The following is a 21,655-nucleotide window of genomic DNA, read 5'->3' as shown; positions in this document are numbered from 1 at the left end:
GAATGTTTGATTCCTAGCCAAAGGTAAAGGACAGGCCCAAGCCAGAGTGAATCTCAATGCTGCTTTGGTTGAAGATATAATCAATCTGGAAGAGGTAAACAGGGACCTGCAGACCGTAATGGAAGCCCTGAAGGAGGATTTCAACAAAAATCTGAACATAAGGACCTCGGCGGGTAAGTGATTTCCTTAAATACTAACGTGTCTGATCTTTTCATTCCTTGACAGTGTAGAGTAAGAACGCTTGAATTTGGGTCTGGGTCTTAAGTTTTCCTACTACTTGGGTTTTTGGTTGTGGGGGAGGAGGAGGTGTGTGTGTGTGTGTGTGTGTGTACTCATTGGGAACTAAATTGCTGCAACCTTGAAATCCCAAACTAAAGAGTTTCTTCACCCTGAGCTTGACCAGGAAGAATCCGCTTTGGCTAATAACTTCCTGAAAATGGCTTTTGTAAGTGGAAAATGTCAGAAATGTCCAGGAGAACTGTTTGCAGATGTGACGAAGAAGCAAGTTGTCAGCTAATGGTGCAGTAAGACAGGAAAAATCCAATTGCCATTAAATTGGCCTTTTGGAAATTGTCATCAGGCTGGCGTCAGGCACACCGCCTTCTCCTCAAGTGTGTAAGCCCAGTCACAACTCCGAGCAGTGGCCCTTTTTCCCTTTCGGGTTGTGATGGACCATAAAGACACTGGAAAATATTTTATTAAGCCGTTCTTAAGAAAACAAAGTGAAAGACATCTGGTTCCATTTGTAAGCACCATCGTACACACACTGAGTTTGCGACAAAACCCAACATTAAGCGGCAACCCCAGTCCAGTCAGCCTTCAGACAAGGACGTTTTTGCCTCTTCTGACAGCAGAAAGTGCCATTCAATCTCTTTTCGCTGTTGATTTTAGCCTCAGTTATTATTTTCGGTATGAAACTGATAAAGTGCTCCTTCTCCCCCGTGTTTTCCGGACCGTTAACATTCTGCAGCAGAAACCAGAGAGCGGACCGGGGGCTGGGGGGTTAGCTCAGGGAGAAATGTAATACTTTAAAATTAACCAGTGAACTCCACCCCCCTTAAACATTAAAGATGATGGACCTAGGGAGAGGCTGGGAGTGTAGTTTGTTAAACGTTCACCTCGGGGGAAACTCGGGGCCGGAAAGAGATGGAGAGAGTCCCGCTGGGGACAGATTGAATAGCGGGGTTTCACAGGGCAGCGCGCGCGGCATTTGGGTAGGTTTGGGAATGGGGAACCACCTGGGGCGCGTCGAAAACAAAGCCGAAGAGGGAATCCGTCTTGTGAGTTTCTCTAGCCGAGTAACTGGTGACAAAGAAGGAAGGTGAAATTGTTTCCTCTGCATTAGGCCTTTCACTGGCGTTTTCCCCTACCCAGCCTTTCACTTTATTGGCTACAAATGGGTAACCCTTTCAGGGAGAACAGAGCTACAGAGGTAGTTTCTGAAACTAGAGAAATTAGAGAAGCAGCGTGACTCAGTGGAAAGAGCACGGGCTTTGGAGTCAGAGGTCATGGGTTCAAATCCCGGCTCTGCCACTTGTCAGCTGTGTGACTTTGGGCAAGTCACTTCACTGCTCTGTGCCTCAGTTACCTCATCTGGAAAATGGGGATTAATACTGTGAGCCCTACGTGGGACAACCTGATCACCTTGTAACTTCCCCAGTGCTTAGAACAGTGCTTTGCACATAGTGAGCGCTTAATAAGTGCCATTATTATAAACTCCCAGGACTCTTCGAACGAAGCAATGTAACCTAGTGGATAGAGCCTGGGCCTAAGAGTCAGAAGGACCTGGGTTCTAGTCCTGACTCCGCCTCTTGTCAGCTTTGAGACCTTAGGCAAGTCGCTTAACTTCTCTGTGCCTCAGATACCTCATCTGTAAAATGGGGTTAAGACTGGGAGCCCCAGGTGGGACATGGACTGTGTCCAACTGATCAGCTTGTATCTACCCCAGTGCTTAGAGCAGTGCCTGGCACATAGTAAGTACTCAACAAATGCCATTTAAAAAAAAAAGTGGGGGCTCCTGTGGGACCAGACGTGATTTTCCTTGTCATTTCAACCGTCCACTCCTGTCCTGGGACAAACTGACCTTCTGATGAGTTATTGAATCCACCCAGTCGCCCTCGCGATTTGAGTAAGCAGTTTCTAGCAGACTCCGCCTCAAGGTGGCCTGCAGTCAAGTGCCTTAGTCCTCATTCTGAGCTCATGGTGTTTTAACTCTGAATGGTGGTAATAATAATAAGAAAAAGAAGAAGAAATGTGGTATTTGTTAAGCGCTTACTATATGCCAAGCACTGTACTAAGCGCTGGGTTGGATACAAGCAAATAGGTTGGACAGAGTCTCTGTCCCACATGGGGCTCGCAGTCTCAATCCCCGTTTTACAAATGGGGTAACTGAGGCACAGAGAAGTGAAGCGACTTGCCCAGCAGACATGTGGAGGAGGTAAAAGTAGAACCCATGACCTTCTGGTTCCCGGGCCCAAGCTCTATCCACTACCCCATGCTGCTTCTCATACACCATGATGCTTCTGGCTGGCACAGTCCCCTATAACTGCTTAAATCACCATTTTTCTGACTTGCTTTTTAAAGTATTTTTGAAGCTCTTACTATGTTTCAAGCACCGTTTTCACTGTGGGCAGGGAACATTCATTCATTCAATCGTATTTATTGAGCGCTTACTGTGTGCAGAGCACTGTGCTAAGCGCTTGGGAAGTACAAGTTGGCAACATAGAGAGGCGGTCCCTACCCAACAGTGGGCTCACAGTCTAGAAGGGGGAGACAGAGAACAAAACAAAACATATTAACAAAATAAAATAAATAGAATAAATATGTACAAATAAAATAGAGTAATAAATACGTAGAAACATATATACATATATACAGGTGCTGCGGGGAGGGGAAGGAGGTAAGGCGGGGGGATGGGGAGGGGGAGGCGGGGGAGAGGAAGGAGGGGGCTCAGTCTGGGAAGGCCTTCTGGAGGAGGTGAGCTCTCAGTAGGGCTTTGAAGGGCTGTCTACCAACATCGCTAAAATCTGCCCTTTTCCTCTCCATCCAAACTGCTACAACATTAATACAATCACTCATTCTATCCCGCCTAGATTACTACATCAGCCTCCTTGCTGACCTCCCAACATCCTGTCTCTCCCCAGTCCAGTCCATATTTCTCGCCGCTTCCTGGATCATCTGTCTATAGAAATGTTCAGGACATTCACCACCCCCTCCTCAAAAATCTCCAGTGGTTGCCTGTCCACCTCCGTATCCCACAAAAACTCCTCATCATTGGCTTTAAAGCACTCCATCACCTTTCCCCCATCCTACTTCACCTTGCTTCTCTCCTTCTACAACCCAGCCTGCATACTTCGCTCCTCTGGTGCTAGCTTTCTCACTATGCCTCAAGCTCTCCTGTCTCGCCGCCGATCCCCGCCTACATCCTGCCTCTGGCCTGGAACGCCCTCCCTCCTCAAATCCGAAAGACGGTGACTCTCCCCACCCTTCAAAATCTTATTGAAGGCACACCTCCAGACTAAGCCCCAATTTTCCTCATTTCCCACTCCTTTCCTAACTTGCTCCCTTTGCTCTTCCCCTCCCCCCAACCCCACAGCACTTAGGTATATAGCCGTAATTTTATTTATTTGTATTGATGTCTGTCTCCCCAGCTCTAAACTGTGAGCTTGTTGTGGGCAGGAATTGTCACTGTTTATTGATGTATTGTTCTTTCCCAAGTGCTTAGTGCAGTGCTCTGCACACAGTAAGTGCATAATATGATTGAATGAATGAATGAACTCTGTTATAGTGTACTCTCCCGAGGGCTTAGTACAGTGCCCTGCATGCAATAAGTACTCAGTAAAACCACTGATTGATTGATTGTTCTAAGCCTTGGGGTAGATATAAGTTAATCAGATCAGACTGTCCCAGTTCCACATGGGGCTCACAGTCTAAGTAGGAAGGAGAACAGGTATTGAATCCCCGTTGTGCAGTTGAGGAAACTGAGGCACAGAGAAGTTAAGTGACTTGCTCGAGGTCACACAGCAGACAACAAGTGGTGGAGCGGGGATTAGAACGCAGGTTCTTCAGACTTTCAGGCCTGTGCTCTTTCCACTAGGCCATGCTGCTGCTTATCTGTAAAGCGAGGATTAAATACCTTATCTCCTTGTCTTTTAGACTGTGAATCTCACAAGGGACAGAGGCTGTGTCTGATCTGCTTATATGGTATCTACCCCTGTGCTTGGCACATAAATGCTTAACAAATACCAGTTTTATTAAAAGTATTATTATTATTGATATTAATATTTATGCAGTCTGTACCCTCCTGCACCTTGAAGAGAGCTGGTTTCTCCTCCTAGTTATATTCTGCATAGGCATTGGCAATAGGCAGATATTTTCATGTTACTCTGGATTTTCTGTCTCCCAGAAAGGAATCACTCTTCAGCCTGCCTGGTACCAAAATGTGGTCTTAATGGTATAGATGAGTAATTTGAATGTGAAACTACATTTTTTTTTTTAATTACAGGGGCCCTCGATCATATAAGTGTGCCAACAGAAGATGGAAAGTTTTCTTTAAACCAACTTGCCCAGATCTCTATGAAATCCCCTCAGCTGGTTTTAGTAAATATGGCCAATTTCCCAGAGGTAAGAGGTGTTCCTGACAGGCTTTCCACAGTTGGGGAGGGGAGAAATGGGAATAGGAGAAGGGGGCTATATCGGTCAAGGAGTAAGAATTGTACTTCTCACTCAACTGAAATAGAAAGCAGGTGAGAATAAGAGAAATCAGAATGAATTGGGTAATTCAGGATTACCATCCTTGCTATTCTTAAATGTCTTTAGCTATAATAATAATAACAGTAAGAACCCCAGCATTCAAATTCCCTCAAAACCAGACTAATGGACATTTGGGGGATGCAGCCTATCCATGTCTGAAAGAGAGGAGCTAGATAGAAGCAACAGGTTTAATTTTTTTTCTTCCCTGAATTCCTGCTTCTACCTAGGCAATCAACACAGCCTGTGTCAGCAATATTTATTCAGTACCTGTGTGCCTAGAGTACTGAACTACGCAAACGCGGAACCTAAGTAAAAGATTCAGCCCTTGGGCCTGCGGCTCTACCCTAATTGACTAAATTGCAATAGCTAAAGAGCAGGAGAATAGATACAAAAAAACAGATATTTTACACAGGTGCCAAGCTGGCCGACCGAGAAGGTGAGGGAATTCATCAGGGAACGAACGCCTCCGCGGGGAGCTAACTTTGCAGGAGGGCTCGGGAGAGCAGGAGCGATGTGGGTTGGTGCCACTGAGGCCAGCTGGCTGTCACAAGCAGGGGAGTGGCACGAGCCGCCGTCAGGCAGTAGAATCGAGAGCAAGGGACGGTATGGAGGTTTTGGGTTACGAGCAAAGAGCGTGAGTCGGGGGAAAGAGGGGAAAGGGAGCAGAAACGTGAGAGGGAACTGGCCAAGGGAGAGCTTTGATGGTAATAGTCAGCCAGCAGTGCTGACTCTCCAAATCCCCAGACCTTTCCACAGGACAAGCAGGATGCCTCCTGTAAGCTTAGGATGTGAGTTCCTGGTGAAGGGCTGAGGTGATGGAGACAGAGAAATTCTCAATGGTAAAAGCCGGGGCGGCAGGCATGTTACCTAGCAATGTGGTGGAGCACCTGTCCTGGGAGAAGGAGCCGGGGGCGAGGGGAAGGGTTCAGTCCCGGGATTGCTGGGATTTTGGAGGGAGAGGTAGCCGTTCAGTACGCTGGGATCTACAGCCAGCCTCTGCATCGTGACCGCTGAGTTTATTTAATACCGTCAGCGCGGCAAAGCCAATTTAGGGAATGGTCTCCTAATTACACAGCTTGAAGACCTCATCAGTCAGATTGCCTTTCAGTGCCAGCCACTTCTGTTATTAGATGGAAAATGGCATTCAGAGTAGTGCAACCTGATTGGCCACCGAAGGGCGATAGGAGGCAGAACCTGCAGAAATTAAAGCCCTTAATTTTTTTTTCCAAAGTCAGAGTGCCTCTGTCTTTCAGCCATCTCACAGGCTCTCTCGTTTTTTCTTCCTGAAGATTCAGTGGGGAAGAAAAACTGAAAGGCGGTTTGCACAGAAGTTCATTACCGGGGATAGGGCGGGGAGGTATGAGGTACTCTTTCCCTTTGAATTCCTTTATCTCATCCAGTGTATGTGGTTCAACGACACAGCTTTAACTAAACATTTCCTTCCTGCAGCTTAGAAACCATCCATACACGACGCAACTTCATAACTCCAAAATGCTGAGCTAATCCTCCATATGTTTACTCGGTTCCTTTATGTTTTAAATTTGGTTAGCTCTCTTTCAAAACCTGCGTGTTTCAGTTTCATGGTGTGTTAACAGGGCACAGATTTACACGTATAATCTGTTGGAATGCTTCGAAGACAGAAAACCGTGTTGCATTTGTTTAACATGTGTCTCGCCTGATAAATGATACACACTGTACTTCAGGCGGTGGAATAGCCTGCAGCTAGAGTTAATGATGGGAAGATGGGAACAGAACCACAACACTGTTGGACAGAACAACTCGAGGGAAAGAAAAGCAAGGTTTGGGTGTGTTTTGTCCGTGCCCTTGCTGAAGAAGGGAATAGTAAGAAGGGCACAAAGTTATAGTAAGGTATAAAGACAACATGAAAGATAAAGGAACCCAAACGGTACAAGCTGGTTAAATCAGGAAATGATGATCTATTTAGAGGAGCCGGAAATAACTTAGGCCCCAGAAATCTTCCATAGCATAAAACAGCTAAGTTTTATTACCTCTGAACAAGTGTAATGACTCTAGGCTCACCCTTTGAAGCCTCAGATGTCCAAATGTTAGAAAGAAGAAGAAAAAAATTTTTTTCCCATTAGAGAATTAAGTCACCATCACAACCCTAAGGGACATTTTTAAAGCATTTGGGCAAACTAAACTTATATTAAGAGATGATTACTTTTTAATGAGAATTGAGATGAAATCAGACAAGAATGAAAGGAGAAATTGGTGGATTTGTGTGTGTGTGTGTGCCCCAGTTTAGAAAGCATAGTTGTGGGCGGGGAGTGTGTCTGTTTGTTGTTGTATTGTACTCTCCCAAACACTTAGTACAGTGCTTTGAACACAGTAAGTGCTCAATAAATACGATTGAATTAATGAATGAATGTGGCGGCCCTAGAAAACGGCTTTATTTCCCATTAGATATTGGCACTTTATCCTTTAATTTAAGCAGGAGATATCCACTGGGAAAATGGAGCCTCAGAGTTGTTCCAGGTAATATGAATCCTGAGGTCTTTATGATGGATTTGGATTGGCTTGGCTGCAAAGAAAACTTCTTTAGAATCCCTCCACCCCCGGTTATCTGTTGTCATTAATTTCATTCAAGAGCATTAATGAAAGTTGCCGTGTGTTAGCAGCATCCCTGTTGCTCGTCAGTATTTTGGGTCAGGTGTCACTCTGGTGCTGCATCGGATAGGCTGTGAGTCTCTTTGGAAAAAACAGCATTCCGGGGTCATCTTAATAGGGGTCCAGGAGAATGTGGCTGTGTTAGACATTTGAATGAGGGGCCAGGTCACCGGCGAACGGGCTAAAAGAAGTTTTTCACTCATCGCTCTTAGTGCATCCACGCAGTACCCGGGAACGTATCCGAGCTGGAATTTCATCACTCTGCCCGAAGAATGAGAGTTAGCACAACCCCATTAGATCAGTGAACACGTTAAATTTATTTAACTTTTCTAAATCGGCACTTTGCGATTTCCAATGTAAAATGTCAACTGGAATTTTTAATGCACAAAATCTTTCATCTGTCCGTGCACCAATTTTTATTTTCACAATCCAGTCCTCTCCCTTGGGGATTTATTGTGATTTTGATCTGCATTGCCTCAAACCGTTGAAATAGTTTCAAAGAAGCAGAGCTGTTTTCTTTATTCTTTTCCCTCCTTATTGCTTTTTTTTTTTCCTCCTGCTGTACCCCGGTACTGGAGTGGACATAGTTTGCAATTCAGTCTGATCAAAGCACTCTGCACCAATGTAACTTCCTGATCTTACTGGTAACAGAACTAAATGTTTCCATGTTCCGCCGAGATAGATTGCCAGCTATCGGCGGAGTACTTGCATCTGGTAATAATTATTTACTAATTCCAATTACCTTTTGATCTGGTTTGCAGTGTACAGCTGCAGCTATCAAGGCCATAAGAGAAAGTGGAATGAATCTGAACCCAGAAGTGGATGGGACGATAATTCGGGTGCCGATCCCCAAGTAAGTAATTTTCATGGCTCAGTTGGAATTCCCAAAGGGAGAGGAATGGAGCTGTTGGTTCTGGTGGTTCCAGGGGGTTCCTCTTATTTCCACACTCCCAGAGGCAAGACCACAGTGGAGATGGGGATGGGATTTTTTGCCCAGAGGCCTACAGTCCAAAGATCCCAGACATTTTCCTCTTCCTTATTTCCTCCTCTTCGTCCTTCTTCCTTTCCTTCTCCTCTTCCTTCTCTTCTTCCTCTTCCTTCTCCTCCTTCTCGCTCTCTTCCTCCTCTTCCTTCTCCTCCTTCTCCTTCTCTACCTACTCATGCTCTTCCCAACCATCTTGTTTCCTGGCTTCTCTCAGAGAGATGAACTTCAATACAGCTTCAGAAATCTGGACCATTTTCCCAAAAGTCTTCTGGGGTTATTTATTCTCTTTAGGGAGGAAAGTTTGCCCAAACCATGTCCTCCACCCCTCCTGCTTCAGTCTTCCGTCGTCACTCACTCTGTGAAGTTATCTAAGCACCCCTCTACCCCCCGCCCGACAAGGGATTTTTGTCTTTGGTTTCACACTTATTTAACAGCTTGGGAGCCAAATCTCGGAGACCAGGATAATATCAGTGTGGGGATTTTCTTTTTTCCTCTGGGACAAAAGATATAAGCTATTGCCCTGAACCCTGACCATTAAGAAAGAATAAATTACCGATGAATCCAGAAAAATAAGAAAAAACAAAAAGAAGTGTCCAGATCTGAAGCGCTTTGCTTCTTTGAGAGTGTAAATCTATCTCTCTGGACGAGCTGCCATGGCCCTCAGTTGACGTGGCGGCCCTCTGAGGCTGTGGGCAGAGAGCTTTGCGATCCTGACACTCCGGGTGGATGACAAAGGACCATCATTTCCGCAGGGGCAGTGGGGGTAGAGGAGGAACGGGAGAGACAGATGAAAGACTGGTTGGGGTTCTCTCTCTGGTTAGCCCTGGCTTTTGTCCAGCCAGTATCCGGAGTCACCATAATTACGAGAATGCTGTACAACTTCAAAAAAAATCACCAACGGGATATTTTTCCCGAATTTCTGTTTTGCTTCAAAGTAAGAAGTCAGTGCTGGGGACTGCAAAGTATTGTTTTATTAAAATTAGGATCTGCATCGAATTGGCTGGCTCTGAAGATGAATTACTTTAATGGGTCATCACACTTAACACCGAGGCCCAGTCCCCAAATATTTTCATTTCAGGACCTAATTGGGACGCTGGGTAGTTTTGCAGCCCTAGAAGAGTTAATGGTTTCTGGTAGCGTAAGCTGCAGACTGCGGACTAAAGCCGAGGGAGTTTAGCTGCGTTTCCAAGGGCACGGAAACCAGTTAAATGATTAAACCCTGTGGAAGGAGCAATCAAAGAGAAAGTTGACAAGCCAGTCCCTTCCACTGCTTCAAGCCTCTTCTCATTTAATCTCTCCTTCCCCTTTGGCTGGGTATTGCCTCGGGGAAACATCAGCAAGTTATACAGCGGGTGGTTTTCCAGTTAAAGAACTGAGCAGCCCTCTCTTCGTTTCGGAATGGGCCTAGGGCGGTAGAGTGGAGAAGGCAACGCAGTCTGTAAACTAGGTTTTGCTTTTGACTCACTGGATGCTTCGCCCAACTGAGGCTTAATCCTTCTACCCTTACTGAAAGAGAGGCGGCCTGCATTGCTACATTTTTTTTGTTTGTTTCCTAGAGAGAGGTGGCAAATGTCAATCTCGGTTTGAAGTTGCACAGAAGTCTAACCTGGTACAAGATTAGTCATCATATGCTGCCTTATCCATGTGACTACTTCCACATCACACCCGTATCCAACTTAATTGCCAATCGATTTAATCAATAGCAAGAGCACTTTGCATTCCATGGGTTTTGCTCATTACTAGAGAAATTGGGGGTTACTTATTTACTCCTCTGAACAAAACCCATGGAATCTCATGTTTTCCCGTTGATTTTCCCTCCCTCGGTTTTGCCTTAAGCATATTTTTTCACGGCTGCTTTTCTCCTTCCCCCATTTTTAGGGGTGGGGGTTTGCCTGTGGTGGGGGGAGATGGAGGAGGAGATGAGGAGGAGGAGTCGAGCCATTATCCTTATAATTACCCGGGAACTCGGGTTGCCGCTCAGTAGTTTGATTGTTAATGAGCACTCCATTTGTTCCTTGAATATGAATTATGGGAGATGAGAAATTCATGAAAGGTAGATCCCAAACACACGCACACACACACACACACACACACACACACACACACACACACTATTGCTAGCAAACGCCAGTACTCTATGATTTTCTTTGTGTTGCAGTGAAGGTGACAGACCTCCATCCTCCTCTTTCGGTCACCTTTGTTACCTTCCCACCCAAGACTGAACCGCTTCTGCCATCATCAGAGCTGGGGGATAATTGCTGCCATTAGGCGCCCTCTCTCATTCTCCGCCCCCCCGGGTGTTTGGGAAGGTGCTGAACCCTCTGCCTGTCTTTTTCCTCCTTACACCTAATTGCTGCCGAGGACCCAGGATGAGGAGGCTGCTAACTGTGAGGTAGCGCTCGCTGCCGTGACCGAGTCCGGACGAAGTAGTTTCCCGACTTGATTTCTCCCAGCAGGTTTCCCCATATTTCTCTTCGTTCGGTTCCTGCTCAGACTTCTCTGCCTTATTGGGAGCCTTGTCCTGCTCCGACTGGGTTGTCTCATTGTGCCTCTTGGATGATTGTTTTTGAAAGGTGTTATAGATGATATATTTTACATTCCTGGAAATATTGGTAATGGCCCCTGGTCGTCCCTATACACACCACTCACGTAAGACACACTTCCAGACGGACTCCGGGCTTTGGTCATCTTTAATGAGAAAAGTTAGTTGCGAATGACTAAAAGGCCTCGTTCCGAATAGAGAGTCCACGGATTTTATTTGAGCAGCCACAGCTGTTTTGAGTCTAAGATTCCACCCCTTTCATTACAGCACAAAAACCAGCAGTTACTACTCAGTTCTTAGTAATTCATTTTGTCTGATGACTTTTGGTATGTAGCTCATTATACAGCAAGTATCTGGTAAGCCTCCATAAATCTACAGGACACTTGCTTTCTTGTGTTTAGCCGTGTCACTCGTGATACCGAATCATTACTTGCAGTAGAAACTTCTCTCGTTTAAACTCTAGAGAGTTTCCCCCCCGGCCATGTCTCCATCGGGTGTGTAATTGCCACACACTCACAGCACACAAGATCTAGTGTTTAGACACCTGGTTGCTGATTGAAAGATACAAAGAAGACCAATCAGACCGACAGACTTGCTTCTGAAGGAATTGAAATTGAAACTTCAACAGGAGAGAAAGTTGTCACCAGTTCTCATGCAAAGCGTTGTATAAACAGGAGGCCGCATCTTTTCTCATTCAATATCTTCTCTCCATCACCTTGTGGGCTAATTTAAATGTAAAGAAAGTCATCAGCACTTTTCTAGGATACACTTGCCTTGTTAATCTGCCACTTATGGGAACACCTTGGGCCTTTGGAACTTAATCGGTGGTATTTATTGAGCGCTTACTATGTTCAGAGTACCTTCAAGGCTGTATGCTCTTTGTGAGGGGGAATGCTATCTGTTTATTCTTGTACTGTACTCTTCCAAGCGCTTAGTACAGTGTTCAGTAAATACCATTTAATCACTTGAATGGTGTTCCATGTTCCCTGGGGGTCTGGGGTCGGGGGGAGTACGATACAAGAGAATTTGCAGATACCATTCCCTGCCCAAAGTGAGCTTACTGTGTAAAGGGGAGATAGGGACAAGAGTGACTAATTACAAACCTATCCAGGCCCCAAACAGTCTGAATGCACCCGGGCAGGAGAATCTTTTTAAACTGGGAGAGCCGCTGACACTTCTGGAGGGCCATGGGTTGCGTGAATTAAGCCAACCGTTGGCCTCGAACCCTAGAAATCTAGACTACCATTTGCTTTGAGCCGAAGAAACATCAGAAAGCCTCCCCGTCCCTCAGATGAGAGAAAATGCTGGCGTTTGTGAGGCAGATGGGGAGGCAACAGAGCAGTGACCCCTCGCCAAGAAGCATAGGAAATCTGGCAGCCCTGCATAAACAAAAACATTTCCTTAAAGGCTATGCAGCCTCAACTCGTTGAGCAATGCCGTCCCTCCACCCACCCCACAAACAATAAAGCGGGCAAGCATGCAAGCGGCAGATTGTAGACCTGATCTCCCACCCCTGGGGAGGTACCCTTCCTTGAGTCCCCACAGAAAAATGGCACGATCTTCTTCCATGATACTGGCGAGTGCAATGCTGGGAGGCAACTTTCCCTAGCCGAAATGCTGGGCCCCGGAGCCCTTTGGTCCTTCTTGCCTGAGGAAGGGTTAGTATCGTAGCCAGTTCTGGCCCCAGGGACTTAAGAAGAGACACCTCTGACAGGCTGTTAACAGGAGAGGAGTCGTCCATTCACCTGGTTTGAATTTGGGTCCATGGGTAATGTCGTTTCCCTCACCACACCCCCGGTAGTTTAGAGGCCCCTTGGCCAAATATTTCCTTCTCCGGTGGTGTGTGGGGCATCCTTTCCCGCATAAGCCACGGAAGACCTCTTTCTCCCCAGAGGTGAAGGGAGGAATAAACTGCGTGCCTTTGCCCCATTGTTGCTCCTTAAACATCTACGTCAGAGCAACTTGGATGCTAAGGGGAGAGAAAGGAACCGAGTATTGTTGGACGTGTTTAATCGGCTTGGAGTGAGCACACGGATTAGTTGGAAAGTGGAGAGGCCTTTGTTCAGAATTCACTCAGAGGGACAAGTCTGAAGTCTAGGCATCCCATTTGAAACCTTCCCATCGTATCCACTCCTCCTCCACTCTGCCTCCTGGGGGGTTTTCAGCACACCCTCTCCCTCCAACCCACTTGCCTCATGCCCAAACTTCTAACAGTTCCTTTCCCTATCTCCCCCGTACCACCCCGAGGCACGCAGGCAAGAGGTTTGATTCTCATGATCCTACATTACGTAGCCATTGATTGTGGCAGCGTCTGGGCAGCAGGGTCCTGCAGCTGTCTCGGTCCCTGTCGAGAGCTAACTGCCGAAGAGCCCCAAGGGTGCCTACGAAAGCTGTGAACAAATGATAGTGAGTGTCCTCTTGCTCCAGAGCCATCCTGTACCGTCATTAGGAGGGTGACCTTCCTTCTGCGTACTGCTGAAGCGGGCTGGGCTTAAAGCTTTGAGCAGGAAGATACCGGCAGCCATCCAGGATGTAGCTGGAACACCTAAACAACGGGGTGTGTGAAAACAAAGCCTGGCACCGACCAAAGCCAAATCTGCTGAGTGCTTGAAACCTTAGCATTGTGTCACGGGGATCTCTGACCCTAGAGGAAGAGGCTGCCGTCTTTATCAGCCATCTGAGGCACGGAATCAGGGTGGACCTCCACCATGCCTCAACTACCTTTTATCGCTGCTCGGCAACCGGGAGCCACAAAGGAATTGGAGAGAGCTTGCTTGCTGGAAGCATTTGCGTTTTGCTCTGCATTCATTAACGTGTTCCCCTCAGTGTGATTTGTATTGCTTAGTTAAGGTTGATTCTGGAGTGAAATCCCAAATAAATCAGATTGGTAACCCGGCATTTTTTTGGAGTGGCTGGAGCCCATAATCTTATTGGACGGGGTATCTGTTTAGTATGTGTTTTCGCAGGGCCTCTGTGGTGCTGAGGATGGCCTTAGCTCATCTCACTTCTGCCCCTGTGTGCGAGGGTACCTAGTTCAGGCAGTTATAATTCCAGCCAGTCAATCAGTCATATCTATTGAGCGTTTACTTTGTGCAGAGCACTGCGCTAAGCGCTTGGGAGAGTGTAGTAAAACAGAGTTGGTAGATTCGTTCCCTGCTCACAGAGAGCCAGGGAAAGGTTGGTTGCCTGGGAGGGCAAGGTAACTACAAGTGGAAATGACCAAACTCGTCAAATAGTTTGAGAAGAAGAAAAGAAAAAGCAGATTACAGAATAATCTCCCGATATAGCAGGGATCACTTCCAAAATGGAAGGGGCACCTTTATCTTTCACTTGGAGATGATTTTGCAATGTTTAAATAAAAACTCCCATCTTGAAGGGAAGATCCCTGTGGGATTGACATCTTTCCAAAGATTCAGCTTCCCAAGTGCAAGGGGTGCCCCACAGAGGCAGAATGGTGTTTCTTTCTAGCCATTCCTGGCATTTCAGCAGGATTCTATTTTTTGGAGGGGTTCAGTGATTCAAGCTTAAGTTTTCGTGTTCATCTATTGCTACAGATGCTTTGGCAGTACAAAAGAGAGAGCTCTAAACACATCAGCCTGATTTTTTGTTCAATGAATTGAAAGTCATAAGAGTAACAAGATCTGATGCAAATCCCTAAACCACTGACATGGTGGTTGTGTCCCTCTCCAGCCCCAAGATTCATATTACCGACTTTGAAAAGCCTCCAGCCTGGGACTGTAAATACCAGCTCCAGTGTATGATTGTTTTTAAAAATCATATCAACGCGGTTAAGTTCACTCTCCCTTTTCCATATTCCCTTGCCTCCTCAAGAACGTCGGAATTGTAACAGTGACTCTGTAACATGTGCCTTGCTTGTAACGTTCTCTCCTGTGCTTCTTATTGATCAGAGTGACGAGGGAACACAGAGAAATGCTGGTCAAGTTAGCCAAGCAGAACACAAACAAGGCTAAGGAATCGCTGCGAAAAGTGCGGACTAATGCTATGAGCAAACTGAAGAAATCGAAGGACAAGGTGGCCGAAGACACAATTAGACTAATAGAGAAAAAGGTACAACGTTTATGTTGAGAGACGGGGCCGTTTCACGAATCGGATCGGGGATGGGGCAGTCGTTTCAAGGGTTCTTTAATAATGGCATTTATTAAGCATTTATTACGTATCAAGTGCTGTTCTAAGCCCTGCGGCAGATACAAGTTAATCAGGTTGGACACGGTCCCTGTCCTCCGTGGGGCTCACAGTCTAACTACAGAGAGATGTAGCCGGAGTGGTCTATTTTTTTAAAGATTACTTCTAGGTACAGAGATGAATGTTAGGCGCAGTCCAGTGAAATTCACTTTTAGAATCGTCACCGTTGGCTCACTCTTTGCTCGTGACCTCAGCTTTGCGATCTCGATGTTGAAAAGCTTAAGCAAAGCAGTTCTCATTGATCAGTCTTCGAAAAGGCAGAAACAAGCCTTCTCCGGTAACTTCTCGGGGAAGCCGTACAAATCCAAGGAAATTACGTGTCGGTGCCAACAGGAGGTGAACAGACTGTTTCTAAGATGCTTTTGAAAAAAAAATCCCTTGTGGGCTAAGGAGAAAAACATGGGGAATCTCAGAGAGTTTCAAGGGCTCGAGCTGGTTTCCAGCCTTAATTGCAGCATCTGTTACCACAACTCCTGTAATATGTAAAATCTGTTGTAATACAAATTGTCCAACCAAAAGATTTTTTTATGAGATAGCGTGTGACTTGACTGAACATTTAGTAGTGAGTTAGTGTTTCCCATAATATTCCAGAATGACGCCCCAAGTCAAATCTTGTCTGGGACTGCGTTTGGTCCGGGGCTAACTGTAGGTTGCGAAATAATTTCAGAATTCACCTGCATGGTAACCCTGCAGCTATCTCCAGAGATAGCCAGATGACGCTATGGCCAGCTATTATTCGGAAGGCTTTTCGTCAGAATTGAAAAGCATAAGATTGAGGATCAGGGCCAGGAATCTGCCAGTGTGGCAGCTTTTGGTCCCCTTCCCTCATTCCCCCTCGTTAGCCCCCCACATATCCTAGCACCCCTCTGCCTGGACCCCGGAGCAGGCCTGAAGCTCTGAGACAGGTGGCTGGAGGTAGGGAGAGAAGGCCTCTGACAATCCAGGAAATGTGCTGATTTTAGCATTCTCTGGGCCATCTCGAAGTGGGAGTTAGTGAAATACAGACCTCTCCCCACCCCCAAATGCTGGCCCTGTCTCCGTGGTGCTCACCCCACAGGCATTAGGTTGATGCATGGCAAAAACCGTATGGTAACCTGGAAATTTTCCTTTTGAAACTTCAACTATCCCTTTGCAAACACAGTATTTCGGGGCCAGGGTCTCACACCCGTGACCTGTTGTTCTGTTCGGAGAGGCCCCCGCGAAGGCTGGTTCTCCCATGAGACTTGCCGAAGAGACTGAAGCTTTTAGCTCCCACTTCTAACATGCCCAACTTAGGGAACATCAACGCAATCCCAAAGATTCCCTGAAATTCAGCTCTTCCGTGGAATGAGTGAATCAGTTCATTGCCCTAAATGTGTAAATGTCAATCCATCATCAGTCATTAGTATTTCTCTTCTCATTCAATCGGTGTTAATTTAGAGGAAATGGATGAGATTACAGGGAAGCCAGTTGATCCCAACTCTTTCCAAGAGAGACCTCGAGAATCTTAGCATCCCAAATCCTGCCTCCCTGTGAGACAACGACCAAGAGATCCCAGAATTTCCCGTGTCAAGTGGACCTTTCTTCTTTGGGCTGGGTTCTTTTTGAAATGTGGAATGCCCTAAATCAAACCCAAAGCTTTTGTGGGAGCACTTGGAAGTGCTTGGACCCTTCTTTCCATGGGGAAAACCAGCTAGCAGCGGTCTCTGCTGAGATCATCTCCACTTTGTTCAGGGGCACAAGAATGACTGGCACAGTGGCTGTTAGATTATTATTATTATTATCATAAATAATATCAATTGTGGTATTTGCTAAGCACTTACTTTGTGCCAAGCACTATAGTAAGCACTGGGGTAGATATAAGATAATCAGGTCCCACATGGGGCTCACAATTTATAACTAGGAGGAAGAACAGGAATTGAATCCTGACTTTGCAGATGAGGAACCTGAGGCACAGAGAAGTTAAGTAACTTGCCCAAGGTCACGAGGTGGAGCCGGGATTAGAACGCAGGGGCCTCTGACTCCCAAGCCCGGGCTCTTTCCACTAGGCCACCCTGCTTTTCAGTAATCAGCGCCTTGCTGATGCTTCCCCGAATGAACCTTCAGGGCTTGAAAAAATGGGTAAACCTCCCTCTCCTCACTCAGTCATCATTCATTCATTCATTCATTCAGTCGTATTTATTGAGCGCTTACTGTGTGCAGAGCACTGTACTAAGCGCTTGGGAAGTACAAGTTGGCAACATCTAGAGACGGTCCCTACCCAACAGTGGGCTCACAGTCTAGAAGGGGGAGACAGACAACAAAACAAAACATATTAACGAAATAAAATAAATAGAATAAATATGTACAAGTTAGAGTAATAAATATGTACAAACATATGTACATATATACAGGCATATACATATATACAGGTATATATACAGATATATATACATATATATATATGTATATATATATATACATATATTGAAGGTAGTCCTCTGCCAGGAGCAGCAGCTTGGAGAAAGGCAGAGGCAGCCATGAGTCTTTGGTAAAAGAAAAATGCATCTGAAAGCCCACCTAAACCAGTCACCCCCAAGAGCCTTGGCTGACAGTAAACCCAGGTAGGAGACTAGCAAGGTCAACCCCAGGCAGCAGCCTCTCTCCAAACGTCTCTGTGACTTTGTCTTTCTGCATTCCTTTTCAAGCAGCTTATAAGGAGGCATTTGGTGATCCAGCTCTATGTGAGTTTCTGCCTCAGTTGTTCACTCCTGCCATCAGATGCTGCTCTCGGAGGTTTGCGGAGGCCGGGAGTTGCTTCATAATCGGCTTTTCTGGCCATTAGAAAAACCGTGCCCAAAATGGTTATTCTCAGTCTAGAATATCATTCCCCCTGGGGTTCAGTGTTCTGGAAAGTGGACATGCTTTGGCATGGTGCTGTTTGTGTTTAGCCCTTAAGAAGGGGTTAAAAGTTTGCTCTCTAGTTTGTAAGAATGTGGGGCCCCAGTTCTAGGGCTTTGTTTCCGAACAGCTCCCGGCCCTAGCGGCAAGAGGCTGTGCTGAGTGAAGAGAAAGGTCCCCCCTCCCCTCCAGCTGTGACATCTGCTGGCCTCCTGTTTCACCTTCACTCTCTCCTGCTGAAATGGGCCCGTTAAACATAAAAGTACTTGGCAGAGTAAGACGTCATCCTCAGCCAAAATCCTGTCACCATGAAGCTTTCAAAGCACTGGAGCAATTCGGGAATCAATGAAGCCCAGTGCCAGCGGGAAGAGAGGGGGGATTAGCCGGCCATTGGCCGGCAGGCTGGGCGGGGTGGCAGGAGTGGACGGGACACTCCAGGATATTTGGGGGGTGTCTTCCACCACGTCCTCTCCTCCTCCCCGCAGTGGCCCCATCTGCCCTCGGCCACCACTGCTCGTGCCAACCACGGAGCTGCAGGCATTTTGAAAGCGGGGCAGAAGGATCCTCTGATCTTGGCACAGCCTGCCAATCGGTTGGCCCTGGAACGAAGCCATTCGATCCTGAAAGGAAATGGAAGCCGGGGAGGGGGAAGATGGCGAGGGGAAAAAGTAGTCCTTCTGCCCCTGAACGTAATATGTGGTAGATGGAAACATTTAAAAGCCTGTTTCCTGCCTTGTAGCAAGGCTTTCTCCAGAGGTCAGAGGGTCCCCCAAGTCCCAGGTCCTGTGGTCCTAGCGGAAGTTGGGGAACGGTTCTCTGGGATGGAACCAGGAAAAGCAACATAGCCCGGTGGATAGAGTACGGGCCTGGGAGTTGGAAGGACCTGGGTTCTAATCCTGACTCCACCACTTGTCTGCTGTGTGACTTTGGGCAAGTCACGTCACTTCTCTGTGCCATGGTTACCTCATCTGTAAGATGGGGATTAAGACTGTGAGCCCCATGTGGGACATGGACTATGTCCAACCTGATTAGTTTGCATCTACTCCAGCATTTAGTCCAGTGCCTGGCACATAGTAAGGGCTTAATAAACACCAGGGTAAAAAAGTGTCCTCTGACTTCTCTTAAGAAAATAACGAAGGACCCTCCCCACCATCACTCCCCCCAATGCCAAGCCCTGGGCTCAGCAGATTTCTCCGTGTGCCTGTGTTTCTGCCCAGAACTCCTGGATACCCTGAACCCTGCTAGTACGGACAGGTTTTCCTACCTGAGAAATGTGCCGGCGAGAGCCAACAAACCTCCCAGCCTGAAACCAATCGTTCCAAGTTGCTCAAACAGTCGGTGCGTTTTCAGTTCCAGATTCCTGGCGAAGGTCCCACAGCCTCTAAACTAAGTTGTCAAACAGCTGATGGTGAAACGAGCTGCCAAACTGCTCTGTCAGCAGCGTGCCCTGGCCTTGGCAGCTCTCCCCCACAATGCCACCCGAGGGCTGCGTCACCCAGGGTAGGGGCGGGACCAGCCCTTCTGTGAAACTTTCAAGCTCCCTCTGTGATTTCTCGTAGCTGGGGCACGTGTTCGCTCGCTCTCCTGTCTTTGTTATCACTGGCACCAGGGAAGCGGAGGGCTAGATGTGGTTTTGGGGGCATGAATGAAACATGTTCCGGTGATGGTGTGACCTTTGCGCACACTGCATGACATGAAGTAATAATAATAGTACTTGTTAAGCACTTACTTTGTGCCAAGCACTGCTCTAAGCACTGAGGTAGATACAAGTTAAAGTTGGACACAGCCCCTGTCCCACACGGGGCCCACCCTCTGAATCCCCATTTGACAGATGAGGTAACTGAGGCCCAGCGAACTCGTGACTTGCCCCAAGTCACATGGCGGACATGTGGTGGAGCCGGGATTAGAACCCAGGTCCTTCTGACTCCTAGGCCTGTTCTCTGTCCTCTAAGCCACATCTTGCAATGCTCAGTGTCTCATTGTGGGAGTCCTCTGTTTTTCTACCCATCTCGCTCTTTGTCACTTCAGATCGGACAAATGGCAGATGATAAGGTGGCTGAGATGGACAAGCAGCTGTCAGTGAAGACCAAGGAACTCCTAGGGTAAAAGAGGCCTGAAGAAATCAGCCAGAGTTCACCGGGACCCCCTGACTCCGCCCCTCCCCAGAGAGGGTCTGTCCATACATTGCGGATCTCTCCATTTCCCTCCCCTCTTGTGCGTTCTGTGTCGATGAGATGACATCCCCTCGTTTGAGTTTTATTCAAGCAAAGGAACCGTCACCTGTCTCCCCAGGCCAACTGAACTGACAACTGAACCCAACGCAGCGTTTCTCACTGCGTCACCTGCCGTGTTGGGTTTATTCAGCTTCTAGCCCACTGGCAAGAATAGCCTTGGGTAAGTATCTGCAGCTGAGCACATGCCGGCGGCAGGCTTCTTGCTCAGATCCATTCCGTTTGACTCACCCAGGACGCTCCCCGGAGAACAGGCACGTTGGATGGCGATAAAGATTGTCTCCCAACAGCCTTTCTACACCGCTGCAGGGAGTCTTCTCAGGGCTTGGCATGTGGCGTTCGATTACAGGAATCTTCCTTTTCAAGCAAGGGCACGTCACGTTCCTGATGGCTTCAGAGACCGACTTCTGCTTCAGTCGATATGGAGTTTTAAGCCACAATGCGTATTCAGCGGCTTGGGAAAGGGATGGGAGCCGGCAAGGTGAACCCCTAAATTTCAGGTGTCCCGGGGATCTGGCCTTCCCACAGTTTGTACTGAAAGCACAGAGTCAAAATAAAGTGAGAAGAATGAAATAGCAAAGGAAGGTGAGCCTTCCCTCCGTCATTTACCTTCCCCTCCAATCCTTCCAGCCTTTGCTAAGGATCCTTTCTCAAGCCCAACTGACAGACCAGACCAGGATAAACCTTTTGGAGAGAGAGTTCTCTGAGCTTGATCCACGGTTGAGGGGGGAGCATAATTATCCAATCAATCCAGCGCTTAGAACAGTGCTTTGCACATAGTAAGCGCTTAATAAATGCCATTATTATTATTATTATTAATCAACCAACAGTATTTATTGAGCGCTTCCTGTGTCTGGAGCTCTGTACTAAGCACTTGGGAGAGTACAGTATAATAGAGTAGGGTGACATGATCCTTGCCTACAGGGAGTTGTTATCCCAGGATCAGCAGGCTCTGTTCAGGTCAGAAAGAGCAGATCCCTTTCAACAATCAGTCAATCAATCAATTGTATTTATTGAGCGCTTACTGTGTGCAGAGCACTGTACTAAGCGCTTGGGAAGTACAAGCTGGCAACATATAGAGACAGTCCCTACCCAACAGTGGGCTCACAGTCTACGGGCACAGTCACTGCCCGTATCAGAAGGGGAACCATGCTGACCACTAGAACCTGGCGCATTGTGGGCGGGGATCATCTTTATTGCTGTTTTGTTCTTTTCAAGTGCTTAGTACAGTGCTCTGCACACAGTAAGCACTCAATAAATATGATTGAATGAATGAATGAATGAAAATCAAAGAAAATCCTAATCAGAACTCCGGGGAGAGGAGGCGGAGTTTGAGGGAAGCAACGGGGTCGGCCTGCTGCCATGGAAGGGGCCCAGACTCATACCCCCACTGGTCCGCCAGCCGGGCCAGAAGCCGCGCTTCCTGTCGGCCGAGGGCCGGGATTGAAGCCGCCA

General features: G+C 47.1%; 1 protein-coding gene across 1 annotated transcript in view; it reads left to right on the top strand.

The window, feature by feature from the left end:
• The window catches only part of MRRF (mitochondrial ribosome recycling factor), a 28,889-nt gene extending 8,116 nt beyond the window's left edge, over positions 1 to 20,773 (top strand). The window contains exons 3-7 of the mRNA XM_038745914.1: positions 18 to 173; positions 4,505 to 4,623; positions 8,142 to 8,233; positions 14,816 to 14,975; positions 19,998 to 20,773. Coding sequence (XP_038601842.1) covers positions 18 to 173; positions 4,505 to 4,623; positions 8,142 to 8,233; positions 14,816 to 14,975; positions 19,998 to 20,075 — 605 coding nt within the window. The 3' untranslated portion in view covers positions 20,076 to 20,773. The remainder of the gene's footprint in view (positions 1 to 17; positions 174 to 4,504; positions 4,624 to 8,141; positions 8,234 to 14,815; positions 14,976 to 19,997) is intronic.
• The last annotated feature ends 882 nt before the right edge of the window (positions 20,774 to 21,655 follow it).

The sequence above is a fragment of the Tachyglossus aculeatus genome, chromosome 4, assembly GCF_015852505.1.
Source record: "Tachyglossus aculeatus isolate mTacAcu1 chromosome 4, mTacAcu1.pri, whole genome shotgun sequence".
Lineage (NCBI taxonomy): Eukaryota > Metazoa > Chordata > Mammalia > Monotremata > Tachyglossidae > Tachyglossus > Tachyglossus aculeatus.
Note: the sequence above shows the minus strand (reverse complement) of the source record. Positions and strands in the feature narration are given on the sequence as shown.